A 14,934-nucleotide genomic window follows, 5' to 3' on the forward strand; every position below is an offset into this window, starting at 1 on the left:
TCTAGATGGATTCTCCAGTCTGTTTGGGGGTTTGACTCCATCAGACTGTGATCGGCTCACAGGCCGTCTGTGACCCGCTCACCTCACACCTCGCTCGCTTTCTTTGGCCTGCCAGACCCTCACTCAACTCTCCTGTATGTGCGTTATTAATTATCTGAACCAAAAGCAAGAACCGAAGAGGTTTGGTGAAAGACAGATGTTTTGATTTTGACAAGTGTCTTAAATAAAAGTGATGTCAAAATAAAGGAGCTGTGGAGGCTGTAATTCAATTTTTCAAATGAACCTGGGATCCTTCAGACATAGAAGTCGTCCGGGTTTAAAAACAAAGAACAGTGAGTTGAGTGAAAGTACATATCAAATCACAATAACACCACACTGTCCAAAATAAAGAAGACATTTTTAAAAACGCTGGAGATTATGCTGTATTTTAAAGTTAGATAAAAATCAGTCTCAGTTTCGTGTCTCTGCTGAAAACAACCAACAAAAAAAATTATGATAGCTTAGCATGAAGCTTTGGAACATGGCACAGACCAAAGCTAACACGTCTGATATACCAAACCTGTAAAGCTAGCAAATAAACATGTTAGATGGAGTTTCTTTTGCCTTTAAAATGTAACCAAAGAAAGTCAAGTAGGGATTTAAAGCAGGACTCTTTTGCTACTAAGCTAGCTAAACTACTGTACAGGCTGCTAGTGACACTTGAAAGAGCTACACAGCTGCACAGACACTACAAGTTGATAGACAAAACAAACTGCATCTTATTTATTTATAGTTGTAACTTATATTCCAGATTTTACGGTAATTCATAAGCTAAAGGAAATGTGATTTAAACAGCTCTGATCTTAGCATGCTGGCTGTTTTCTAGAGGTTTTTAAATGACTCCACAAGTAAGAGAGGGGTGTTAATCTTCTTTTCTAGCTGTGGATCTGTATAACAGCAGAATGACAGCATCACATCAACCCTGATGAAGCATTAGGTCCTCTCCAATCAACACTGAAGACTTATTACCATCATCTCTCTCTCTTATCTCCCTCTATCTCTCTTTCCATGCCCAATACAGTTGAGGCAGATGTGTGTCTAACATGAGTCTGGTCCTGCTGGAGGTTTCTGCCTGTTGAAGGAAGTTTGTCCTTGCCACTGTAACTTGCTAAATGCTGCAAAGTGCTCTGCTCATGGTGGATTAAGATGAGATCAGACTGAGTCCTGTCTGTAAGAGGGGACTGGATCTTATCCTGTCTTGATGTTGGGTCTTTGTTGATAATAGAACATAGAGTACGGTCTAGACCTGCTCTGTTTGATTGATTGATTATTGCAGCCAGAAACGCCAGTGGCCATCCAAACTGTCCTTATCAGGCTAATGATAGCAGAAATTAATTAAATAGGGGTAAAACGCTCATTTTCAGGCTTAAGCTAAAAAAATGTTTTATCAGATTGATGTTCTTGAAAACCTTAATTTCCTTCTCTGGCTTCATTATAGCTAATGTCTCTTTAAGGCCACCCCAGCACCCCAGAAGCCTCCTCCACTGTTGCCATGCTACAAAGTTGTGTTTATCTATTTTAAAAGGCAAATTATCAACAAACTATAACACTGGACCCCCAACACCCCCTCTACTCAGTCTTCACACTACTCCCATCTGGTCGCAGATACAGATCCCCATACTGTAGGCGAGCCTGGTTTGGCAGAAGCTTTTTCCCGTCGACCATAGCACTGCTAAATAAAATTCCCATGTAATGTGTCCGGTGTATTTATATGTGTCCGGTGAGCATATATGTGTCCTGTGTGTTCATATGTGTCCGGTGTGTATATATGTGGGATGATGTTAACCATTGTTGTGAGGCTGGGTGGATGTTTATTGTTTATTTGTGTTTTATACATGTATTCTTGTACAAATGAATACAACAAATCTCCTTATTAAGGACAAATAAAGATCGATCTATCTATCTATCTATCTATCTATCTATCTATCTATCTATCTATCTATCTATCTATCTATCTATCTATAGCCGTAAGTTCGGGAACCAAAATCTGACCAGGAAAGAGACAATAAAACATCCAGCAACAAAGAACCGAGCAGGACAGCAAGTGTCACATTTATTACGCTCATTAAGAGAGATTAACCAATCTGTTATGTCACGATCTGAGCAAATCTCATGTCCCTCTCGCATGTGACCTTTTGAACAAGATGTTCAGAGCACCTTGAAGTCTCATGTGGGGATTACTCCAACACATGTTGACCTCACAGTTTGAAACTTTGACAACTTTTAGTCTAAATATCAAACATTTGAACTCAATATTTGTTCATAAAATATGATGTAAAAAAGAATAAGCACAATACTATTTCTTTAAATAAAGAAATCATTATCACTTCTTTTGATTGATAACAGATTACAGACACTTGTTATGTTAAAAAGTTGTTTGTAGGAGGAGTTGATAGAATGGAGAGCTATTTAAAGAACAATGTGGATTTGCTGTTACTCTTCTTCTTTCCTATGCTTAGAAAGGTTCTTGCACACTTTATATTTTCCTCTATTTTAAACGCGTCTGCTTCATCTTCTTTGCCGTAGTTATCAACCATAATTCAAACAAAAATGAAGGCTTATATTTGATAAAAGCAAAGAGTATCCTAAATAGTTTCTTCCCTCTGCAGGGCTCATAAGGAGCAGGGGTGACTTGAAGTCTGATGGTCAGACTCTCCCAGCATCGCTCAGCTGTCATCCAAACATAAATCTTACAAGAATCACTGTACACCCACATGAAATTGAAGTGCACCTCGGTGCCACAAACCAGGATGCCAGCTTACTAGAGGGATGCCAGGGAGGGTAGCTGTTACACTCCGCACTCCTGTGATCCGTCCACACGGCTTGTCGCCGGGCAGATTTTGCAACGAACCGTCAATGACGCCAAAACAATCTTGGCAATCGGGGTTGGGCTGCGCTTGCATTTAGCTACCACTCCTGCTGCTGCTGTATGTAAGTTTGTGTGAATGTGTCTGTATGGGGTTGTAGGGGTGAAAGAGGGGTGCAACCTGACCCCCTTTCCTCCTCTAAGTTGGTCTCTCAGACAAACACACACACACACACACACACACACACACAGACTGGGACAGCTGCCATACTCAGGGCCTCTCCCAGCGCACCAGAGGAAAAGGCTACGGCTAAAAGAACCTTTTTTCTCCTCTTTTTTCATCCTTTTTTCCTCCTCCTTCATCTCTCTCACTTTTTTCTTCTGGTGGTCATACATTCAAATCCTGCAGGGCTCTGAGGGTCAAAAAACACTGCTGCTGCCCCCCCTCCTCCTCCTCCACTTGCAGGCTGAAGACTTCAATCAGGGCTCTGTGGGTTCTGTGTGTGGGTTCATGTGTGTAAACTAATGCTCTATTTTTAATATCTCTTTGATTCTAATATAAATTATATATTTATTAGTTTAATGACAAAAAACTTGCTCCAAACAGCAGAATTGTTTGTTGTTTATCGTTTTCTTCCTGAACCAGGAACACAAAACACTTATCACCTTTTCTCCAAAGCTAAACAAGTATGTGACAACAGGTGGAGCGTGACACTTAAACAAGCTAAAAGTAGTATTAAGGGCTAACTGCTGCCTCGGGCTCCTTCCAGCGCTCCCAGAGGACCCCAGACGGCAGGCGGGCCCTCGGCAGGCAGGCGGCCAGAGAGGACGCCTGACCATAACCCAGATGACGTGCAGTGGATGTGGTGGGAAAAGGGCGGAGTGGAGGGAGGAAGTAAAGAACGGGAGGGGAGGGGGCGGGGGGGGCTTTAAAGGGTAGAGGGGAAGGGTGGGGGTATCAGGTGTCAACAGACAACTCCCCGAAACTTTGTGTGTGAGGTCTGTGCTGCTTTGTTGGCCACTTGAGACACGCCTTTTTCAATTACACGAGAGGGAAGGACTGGCCACATTCAGATTCGATGTTTGAAGTAAATCAATTTAAAGAAAGTCACTTTACAAAAACAAACTGCTCTTTCAGTTAGAGTGAAGCTACATTTCTTTAAATTTGGAGGGTTCAGTTTTCATCAATTCAATATGATGTTTTAATAACATTTCAAGCTTTTCTATCCTTTAATCTGAAAGACTGAAAACATTTACTTTTTTTAATAATTGTTATTTCTAAGCCATTTCACTAACAGCCATGTCAAATATTGCATTGATGACTGTATAGAAATGAGTGACACTTATTCTATTGGATTAAAATGAAAATTATGTCTTTGTTCTCAAAATTCTTTTCAGTTTATTTCTAGATAGCAGACTTTTTCAGATTTGTGATTTATTTTTCATAATTCAGACTTCAAATTCAGAACTCTGACTCTTTTTCTCTGAAGTCTAACCATACATTTAGCATTCTGACTTTATCCAATATCTAATTTTTTAAGAATTCTAAATTCAATTTCATAATGTTTGTGACTTCAAACTTAGAATTCATGATTTTTTTCAGATTTCTGACTTCAAACTCAGAATTCGTTTTTTTTTTCTTCTCCAAATTCTGACTTTTTTCTGATTACTGACGTTAAATTCTGAATTCTAAGTGTCTCAGATTTGAGATTTCTTTTTCATAATTTAGAATTTTCTCATAACTTTGATGATTTTTTTAGAATCCTGATTTAAATTTCAGAATTTAACCTTTTTTTTTAGATTTCTGCCTTCAAACTCAGATTTTTTTTTTTTTCAAAATTAAGACTTTTTTCCTAGTTACTGATGTTAAATTCTAAATTCTGACTTTTTACAGATTTGTGGCTTCAAAGTCAGAATTCAGATATATTCCCAATTATCTGATTAAAGTCAGACTTCTGAGAAAAACACCTCATCGTTTTTTTATTTAAATGAATCTAAACTTAATATCTCTGGACTTCAGCAGCTGTTGGTGACTAATGAGTGAAATAATAAATTAACTGAATAAGGAAAGAGGGATGATTTTTTTGTCTTATACATATTTTTATATATTCTTACCTTTGAATCTTTAAAGTTCAATAACAAGGTAGTGACTGTTTCTGCTCAGACCAAATGAATTTATTTTCAGTAGATCATTTTTGGTCGACCATATCATACACATAATGCAAAACTGAAGTTCATCACAGCAGAATACGATGCAGTGCAACATCAACACGGGCCACAACTTCAAAAGTGAGCTGAAAATAAGGACGTAATATTTATTTGTCAGATTGTCTTAACAATGTTTGTTTTAGAAAGCTGTATTTTATTATATTGGAGACACTAAAGACGGATTCAAAGTTAAACAAAGCAACAAAACAATCACACCATGTCCAGCTTCATGAAATAATCTTAATATTTAACATTAAAAAGTGAAGATCAGCATTTTTGGACGTGTCTATCTCTCCGTTTCTATCTCTTTAGGTCTTTATGATTAAAATCTGTGTCCCCGCACTGAGCTCTAATTTCCAACCTGAACAATTAATCAATGCCTCTGAGCTGCAGCTCAAGTTCACATTATAAATGATATCACTGCTCTATTTTAAGCAGGTGAAGTAATTGTGGAGTATGGACATCAATATTTGATATATTAGCATGGAAGAAAGAGATGATGGATGCTCTTTTCTTCTTCTTTTCATTCTTCCTCTCCCCCCTCTCTCTCTCTCTCTCTCTGTTTGTGTTTGCCTTGTGTTCGTGTTTTGTACAGTTCGTGTGAGTGACAGAGCTCCGCTGGGGTCGGAGTGTAATTCAAACCCAGGGCGAGTCTGACAGAGCAACACAAAAAGTGGGGGGAAAAACAACATAGTTCATGCGCTCTGTCCCACTTTGCGCTATTATTACCGAGCAGGCTGTCAGGTCAGAGGGAGAGAGTGAGGGGGAGAGAGAGAGAGAGAGAGAGAGAGAGAGAGAGGAGAGAGAGAGAGAGAGAGAGAGAGAGAGAGAGAGAGAGAGAGAGAGAGAGAGAGAGAGGAGGGAGCCTGATGGAGGAGGAGGAGGAGAAGGAGGAGGAGGAGGAGGAGGAGGAGATGAAATTACACCTGTTCTGGTGGCTGACTAACGACTTTGAAATGCGAGTGGACCTCGCTCGCCGCCAAAATCATTTTCCCAACAATACAGCCTGATCTTTAAACAAGCAGAAGTGGGACGCTGCACTGATGTGACGCAGAAACGGCCCACTGTGCTGAGACACTAACAAACCCTCAGGCAGCGGGAGAGTGTGTGTGTGTTTGAGCAAGTATGTGTGTGTGTGTTTTTAGGTCTTGTAGAGACAGAAAAGTCTTTCTTTTTCAGTCAACTGTTGGTTATTTATGTCATTTACTTCTTCTAATTTCACTTTTTACTGGATTTAATGCATTAGCTTCAACCTTTTTTTTGCTACCCTGAAAATTTCCAGACATTCATGTCAAATTTTTCAGACGCTCTGCCCCTGAAATTGAAAAAAGTGCTTGTTCACACATGTCCCTTAAAGTGTGACATCTCCCCTGTCAGATGAGAGGCGTTGGACAGGGTGAAGAGGAGTATCAGGAGGCAGGACATGACATTAAAAGCAAGCTTCAGAAAAAGCCATAGTGCAACCTCTGCAACAGAGACTTACACAGTGACAGTTTCTGCGTTTGTATCAATGCAGCGTGTTAACCAAGCTGCAACCTCCAGTCTCAAACTATGAAGCCCATGTGGAAGTGTTATAAACTGCAATTCATTGAGATTCCGCTTGAGGCTGGCTGCAGAAACACAGGAAACCACATAGACATAAATGGGGAAAAGACGATCTTTGCAGCATTAATAAACATGTTTACAGCCTGGTTCAAAAAACAGCTAATCTCTCTATCTCTACACACTGTACTGGGGGTTGAATTTTTTTCTAACACGACGGTTCATAAGATGTTAAGATTACGAGTTTTTGACCAAATAAGGACATGACTGATGTGACTCCTGGTCGGGAACACATAGCTGTTGGCTAGGAGGCTCAAACTCCGCCCCTTCACGTCACACTCTGCCTGGTTGAGTTCCGCATTTCCAATATGGCTGCTGCCGTCAATTGGCTTCAAAACAGCGCTCAGGAACAGATGGGTGACGTCACGGATACTACGTCCATATTTTATACAGTCTATGGTGTTAACAGACAGATGAGCAGACATCTTTGCTGCTCTCATCTTGAAAATGCTCTTTCTCATCCGGTTACCAAGTTTGCATGACAAAGAGTCATCACTCTCCCCTGCTTGCTTGCTGTGAACAGGCTCAACACGACTTCTTGCAGAAATGATGATGGTGGGGGGAAGTCAGGATGAAAATATTGTCTGTTTGCGTTCACACATGCAGCACACTACAAAAAAAATTGGAAATTTTCAGGAGTTTGGTGCATGTGTGAATAAAGCTGTTTCTTTCTACAGCTGTAATCAGACAGGATCAGGTTTGTTGCTGAGGGAGTAAGTTTCAGTGTTTTAGTGCAAAATCTGAACATAGAAAAAGAAAACATAGAAAGAAAATGAAGAAAAACAAGAGATAAAATGATCAATTTAAATATAAAGCACTATTACAAAATGAGGAATAGGTGTCATGAAAGATTTGCAGAGTGCAGGAATGTGCAAGATGACGGCAGAGTGCAGGAAGCGTACAGTATGAAAACAAAACAGTGCAATTTAAGCAAAAAATAATAAATAATTACAAATACTTTGTCTCAAAATTGCCTCCATTGTTCTAAATTTCACTTATCTTACATCTGTTTGTTTTTTCGTGAAGAACACTGGGCTGCGTGTTTGTTTAAAAACTGCTGTTATATAAAGTTAAGTCGACTTAAATGTGGATTTACTTGGTTGCACTCACACACACTCTTGAACACACACTGCTTTGACTGATGTCCTCGTCCAGCATTGTTTCTAATGAAGTCTCATTCACTCTGACTGCTGCCATCTGGTTACTGTACACTCACTGAACCACATCTGCTGCGTGTTAACACACACACACACACACACACACACACACACACACACATAGACACACTCTCTCAGACACACTCACAGATCTCTCAAATGCACCCATTCCTCTGACTTGTGTGGGGATACAAGGTACACTCTCACACACACACACACACACACACTTGCATGCATACAGTAGCATTTAACTCACCATCTGTTCGTTGAGGTCCTGTGAGGCCTCCATGGCTGCTTGGTTTGTCCTCCGACACACACTTCAGGAGCAAAAATGACAGAATGAAATATTGGTTAAAGAAAAAAAGTGAAATATTTCACCTTTTAATGTTCACCTGTGCAAAATGTCAGTGAAAGAAATCATGAGAGGGGAGTTTTTTCAGTGCTTGCATTGTGATTGGAATCATGATACAGTATCATTTCTATTATTTTCAGGTCTACATGTGTCTCTGAGACCTTCTGTCAGTGTGTTTATGTGTGAGCAACGGGAGACCGAGTCAGGGAAGCAGCAGCGCTAACTTCGGCATATCATCTTCAGCCGAGGGTGAAGCTGAGAGATAATTGCAGAAGTAAATATCAACAATGAAAAAGGAGAAGTGTAAATGATCCGGCTGCTTGGCTGGCTCTGGACCACAGACACAGTGGCTGGCTAGCTCACCAAGACAGTGAGTGACCCCGTTAATACGAGACAGGAGACAGGTTGGCGCAGGAGTCTGCAGCCACGGAGAGGCCGAGGCGATTGTCTACGACTCGAGTGAGACTAGATGTGAAGCGATCAGAAAATGTGACAGAAACTGCATCGTGTTCTTGGCTGTTGTTTTTTTTTTTGTTACTGCCGTGCTGTGACAAAAGAGGGAGACTGAAAAGGTGGAAAACAATGCCAACACGTCTCACAGAGCGGCACAAAATGGCTCCTCTCTGCTGCAACGTGACAGTTGAACAAAAGAGAAGGCTGCAGAGACACGCACACACATGCACACAATAAAGTCCTTTAGTGTCACCAGATCTATCCAAAGCGGGTGGGTTTAAATGTGTCTGAGCTAATATTACTCCCGAAAACTGGTTTTAACCTTTTAAAAATCTGCTGTATTTTATTTCAGTTAATGCTAAGGTTGGTAGTAAGATTTAGATACACTTTTTGTTATACTGGTTAAAATAATCTTTATGTCCTGATAGCAATCAATACATAATGTGTTCTTAAAAAAGAGCGCAAAAAAAGCTGCTATCTACAGCCAGAGTAAACCTGGGAAAACACCAACCAATCCCTGCCATCAGGAGCCAAATTATGAAGCCAATCAAATCCCGTCCTGCCGTTCTGCCCGCCTCCTGCGAGACATGAGTTGACGTAGTGCAAAACACAAACGATGTGCTGAGGACCGGTTTTGAATTAGTCACCATCATATAGTTGCGAATCAGCGGCGCTAGTGCATGTGAGCGGGGGCGTCATTTTGGAGGAACTCCAAAGGGAGGGGTTAGACGGAGTCCTGGGGAAATGCTACATTCAAATTCATGCTAGTTTTCTGTGACTATCAACCCTAGCTTTAAGAGTATGTTTCTTAAGAGCCTGAAAATGCTACTTCTTACTGAGTGTGCCGTCAGCTGAGCAGGTAAGGTTTTATCTTATCTCACATTATTACCCAGCTGTGTTAAATGCTTGATCCTGATTTGTCAAAACTCCTTAACGATGGTGACTAATTCTCAATATCAAAACCAAAGCAACAGACAACCTGATCGCACAGGTTGCATCAAATCAATCCGTGGAAACCATAGACGTTATAAAATATGGACGTAGTATCCGTGCAACACTCATCTGTTTCTGAAGCGCTGTTTTGAGGCCAATCATCGGTGGCAGCCATATTGCTGCTGTCGAGCGATTGTGACGTAAAGAGGCGGGCTTTGAGCCTCCTAGCCAACAGCTACAGTGTTCTCGCCTGTCAATCAAGTCAGCTGTGCCTCTCATTGGAAGACTCGTAATCTCAATTACGTGCCAATCAAGAAATTAGATATCCAGACTACACTCGTCTTTTGAACCCTGACTGTAAATATGTTTATTTCTGCTGTAAAGATCATCTTGTTTGAATTGGTGTGTATGTGGTTTCCGGTACTTCCGGAGCCAGCCTCAAGCGGATCCTTGATGAACTGCATTTTTCAGCACTTCCACATTTTTAGACCGGAGGTTGCCGCTTGGTGGAAACAGATTCCAGTTTATTTCATCTCTGCCTGTTGGCACTGTGGCAAAAAAGTTAGTGTCCTTCTCAGGCTAGTCTTGACAGAGTGGGGGAATAATGACAGTTAGCTGGCACAGATGTGAGAGCAGCCTGAGGAGCTACTGGGCCCCAATCGAGTGGAGCAACATCCTCTGCTATAGCTGGTGAGAGCATCTATAAGTTGAAAATCATCTCATAGTTACGGTAGTAATTGCTAAAAGTTGTGCTATTTGCCTAATTTATGTAAAAGGTGAGTCTTTTGTGTAACTCAGAGAGGAAGGAGACTTGAATGAGGACAGAAATTACTCATTCACCTTCTCTAACGTTACCTTTTTTCTTTTTTTAATTGTATATATAAATAGTTTTTGAATGTGTAAAATCCTCTTCAAATCTATAATCCGTGTCAACTAGTGTATATAGCCTGAGCTGGTATCCAGGGAATAAGCAGGATAACATTTGGGGAACAGGTGCTTATGTAAATTAGAATCCCCTCAGAGTGAGACTAGACTCCTCTGCTTCACGTCTGGGTCCTTGCTCACCCTGTTGAGTTTCTAATTTGCATAACCACCCAGTAACTCAGTAAGTCTCACCGATTGTATTTCACTTTTTGTAATATTAGTCTCAGGGACAACATTATTCCACCATAAAGGAGCCCAAGAATGAACTTCCCTTTAAACAGGCAGAACCAGACTCATTGGTGGACAGCCATCTGCCGGCTACAGAGACAAACAACTACAGAGAGGACAAGCCACAACAAAAATAACTACAGATCATAATATATTGTGTAAGAAGATTGCGTTAACATCCTCTTCTGCAGTTTCATGAGTATTTTAAATGCCAGCTTTATCCTGAATAAGGCCTTACACAGGCAGAACATTACATTTGTTCCTCTTCTAGTGCCAGAGTGTGTATTTGTGTGTGCGACTGTGCGTGCTGTGGAGGTTTCTGGCTCGATCCTTTAAACTAACTGGCATCCTTTTAATTTTTCATAGCGTTCAGCTCCTCCTCGCCTGAAACCCAAGACAATAATGCGTCTCTCAGGTGAATTGATTTGTGCACCAGTCTCCCCCTCCCTCCCTCCCTCCCTCTCTCTCTCTCTCTTTTTCCCCTCCCTCTCTCCCTCTCACCTTTGTGGAGGACAGAATCAGCCTTCTGTCTGTTTGAACTTCACCCTCCTATTCATTATTGATTCTTTATAAAAACAAATGTAGAAAGAATCGTAAAGTTATAATTACAACTCATTTTTAAGGGTTAAGTATGAACTGATAATCTGGAATATCCTACAGACTTTGAAATTCCTCTGATGAACTCTCCCAGTCCAGGCTTGCCTCGAATGGCCCTTAATCCACCCCGTAGTTACCTGACACTGCAGAGGGAATCAATAATGCTGCCATTTCCTTTAGTGTCCCAGCAGAGAGAATTATATTTCCCTGCATGGATTTTGACAGAAGAAACACACACGAGACGACGGAGGATTAAAAGTGGACTCCACAGGCCGACACACACTGCGGTGATTCCAGGCTGAGTGTACAAACCCAACTGAGGGGGTGATGGAAAAACCGCAGGCGTCATATTAAAGACTTGATCACAATTTGCATGTGCGAGTAATTTTAATAATAATAATTATTATTATTATAATAATAATAATACATTTTATTTATAAAGCACTTTTCTGAGAACTCAAAGACACTGCACAGAGGATAAAATAACAGATTAATAAAAACATGAATAAAATACATTTAAAAGCAATCACACGTTACAAGCAGTTCTAAATAGGTGGGTTTTGGTGAGTGAAATTCACTTCCAGAATTTTCTTCCATAACGTGTCATTTTATGTTACGTCATGACGCACACTTATTCTAATACCCTACATCTGTAATTATGAGTTTGAATGGGTTATCCCACTATAATCAGAATTATACACAGTATTAAGAACATACACAGGATTTATTTATTATTATTATTATTATTATTATTATTATTATTATTATTACTATTATGTATTTATTTATTTATTTTGGAATAATTCTCAAGACAATAAATAATAAATATTTAACGTGGGCCGAATTTTACGATATGGCTCGTTTGAAATTTAGACACAAGGGCGACATTTAAAGGGAAATTGCAGTGTTCTTGAATGCCTCTTTATTAGGCCTATTATTATTTATTTTATCTATTTGGCAATCCATTTGATTAAATATAATTTAAGATAGCATCTTCCACACTTGTTCATATAGGCTTTTTTATTTTGAGTGTTAGATAAAACGTATTTTACTATAGAGATTAAGCTAAATATGCGAGAGAAATTCAGAAGAAAAACAGAAGAAAAAAATTGCTGTATAAAATTAAGATAATTCCACAAAAAAATAAGGATCAACAAAAAAAAAAAGCTGAAAAAAACCCCAATTTATACAAATTCTGAAATATTGACCCACATGCTATACGACAGTAGTCCTATATGGACAACATCAATGCGTAAAATACGTCATATTTTCCTCATCAGGATGCGCAATTCTATAAATTTGAATTGCAGTAAGGCTGTAAATACTTTGAAGGCCAAACTGCATAAATTGAAACAATTTTAAAAACAGCTCCAGTCTAAAAACGATGATGTTTTGCAGCCTCTGTGCGTCCAGCATTTTATCATCCCCACCAAACCTCCACGGTCCACCTCCATGTCCCATTCGCATTAATAATCGGTGGTTAAATTTGAGCCCTTAATGTGAAATCTAATCTGCGCGGATTAAAGCGCAGAAGGCCCTATCAGATTTTCAGTCGCAGTGTAACTTGTCATGTTGTTAGGGGCAGGCCAATAACCAGGGGCCATTCAAGCCCTGAGAGCCCGGCCGTGGTTTAAGATTCCCTCTTTCCTCCATATCAAATACAAACACAAACTCCACGTGGGATGATGAGGGCAGAGATGGGGAGAAAAAACCGGGGACACGCGGAGGGATGCTGGCGGAGCAAAGAGGGGACACGGAGGAGGAGGAGGAGGGGGGATGAAAAGACACCACATAGACCTCTTATTATCAGATTCACTATTTATTCTTTCTATAGGAACAAAAAAGAAGATATTTAATCACGAGAGTCTTCATGTCGCAGCTTCATACATGTGCTGATCAAATCCATGTCAGCACGCTCGGAATAAAATGCCTGCATGTTATTCGTCTATGTAAATAAGTCTCCACCTGTAAATCTAATAGGGGGAAATAAAAGCATGAAAGGCCTAACCTGACCAACAGGCCTACACTAACTGTAAATGATCACGAGATAATTCAAAGGTATGAGTAATTGCCTTATAGAGAAAAAAATTGCAAAAAAATAATCATTTGTTTTTATTCTTATAAAATATCAAGATGGATTTTTTTACATTTTTATTTTTAAGATTAAACAATTTAAATAGGCCATAATTTAAAGAATGTACGCTTGATATTTCAGATTTCATGCAGGCTGATGGCTGTCCAACATGACTCTGGTTCTGCTCCAGTTTTCTGCCTTTCTTAATGAAGTTTATTCTTGCTACTGTTGCTAAGTTCTTCCTCGTGGTGGATCATTATTTAATCACCCTTAACAATTTATGAAAACCTGCTCTTGTGTTATGATTTGTTGCTACATGGATACAAAATATGTCACATAACTGTCATGATGATCTGCAGGCACCTCACTCACCATGTTCCAGAGAGGAACCACAGGTTTGTATCAGAGTATAAACAGAGAAACAAAGTCAACATAGCCTACCTGCTGTGGAAAGTTATTTTCGTCCCAGTGAAGCTCCCAGATTTCCTTCACTCCTCACAAACTTTCATAGTCAAACACAGAGTGGTCTCCTCCGCACAGCTCTCCCTGCTGTCTGCAGCCTGTCACTGACTGGATCTAAACACTTCAGCCTCTGCTGCCCATTACCAGCCAGAGTCGAAAAAACAAAGCCGGAGGAGTCATTCACATTCGATTTAACACGTTTACAAACTCAAACACAAGTCCCGAGTCTCTGTCTGAGTGACCTGTCCGCTCACTTCAGCGGGAAACACCATTATTTTCACTCCGCGTCCAAGTTTGTGCACCAGGCTGTTCACACGCATTACACTAAACTTCATTATTGCGACCGCGCCGCTGCGCATGCGCCCAGCTGCCATGCGGACGCTGTTGGGCAAGAGTCCAATGGACTAATGGGGTTCAGAGGGGGAGGAGGGCAGGGAGGGAAGGAGGGGGGGATACCAAAGTGACATTCTTATTAATAGTTTGAGCAAATGACGAGCTCACAGTTTTATTTATCCCATCAGAGCAAAACAACAAGATGCACCCACTGACCAGAGTATCTATCTATCTATCTATCTATCTATCTATCTATCTATCTATCTATCTATCTATCTCTCTATCTATCTATCTATCTATCTATCTATCTATCTATCTATCTATCTATCTATCTATCCATCTATCTATCTATCTATCTATCTTAAAGAATTATCTTAGAATTTATTTCTTCATTGATTGTATTTATGTACCGCATCTTTTTCCCACAGGAGACCTTTGCTGCACTTACTCTTGGAGTTTGTAAATTAATGTCAGAATGTCAAGACAACAAAATGCTTCTTAATTTTATAGAAGACGATAATGAGAGAGTTGATGAAGGCTGACAATCTGCTCAAACAAATCCTTTAGACTGGTAAAGGTGAAGACAGGATCAAGATTATCTGACATATTAAAGCAGACATTAATTGTGCCGGCTGTGAAAGATGTTGTCATGATTGGAATTCTGATCTCTGAACAACCTTTTGTTTTCCATGATCACAGATGTGACAGTACCTTATTCCCTTGAGATTGCACACTGTATTTTCTGAAGATGATGAAGTTGTGAACT

General features: G+C 40.1%; 1 protein-coding gene across 3 annotated transcripts in view; it reads right to left on the reverse strand.

The window, feature by feature from the left end:
* Positions 1–14,196, reverse strand: part of eya4 (EYA transcriptional coactivator and phosphatase 4) — a 64,867-nt gene extending 50,671 nt beyond the window's left edge. For 2 of the 3 annotated variants that reach the window (XM_034700008.1, XM_034700007.1), the window contains exons 1-2: positions 13,815–14,195; positions 8,069–8,129 (exon numbers count right to left, since the gene is read on the reverse strand). In XM_034700008.1, coding sequence (XP_034555899.1) covers positions 8,069–8,101 — 33 coding nt within the window. In that variant the 5' untranslated portion in view covers positions 8,102–8,129; positions 13,815–14,195. Of the gene's footprint in view, positions 1–8,068; positions 8,130–13,814 lie in introns of all 3 variants that reach the window. The other variant, XM_034700009.1, reaches the window with a different exon arrangement.
* Between the last annotated feature and the right edge of the window lie 738 nt (positions 14,197–14,934).

Source organism: Notolabrus celidotus, chromosome 13 (genome assembly GCF_009762535.1).
Source record: "Notolabrus celidotus isolate fNotCel1 chromosome 13, fNotCel1.pri, whole genome shotgun sequence".
Classification (NCBI taxonomy): Eukaryota; Metazoa; Chordata; class Actinopteri; order Labriformes; family Labridae; genus Notolabrus; species Notolabrus celidotus.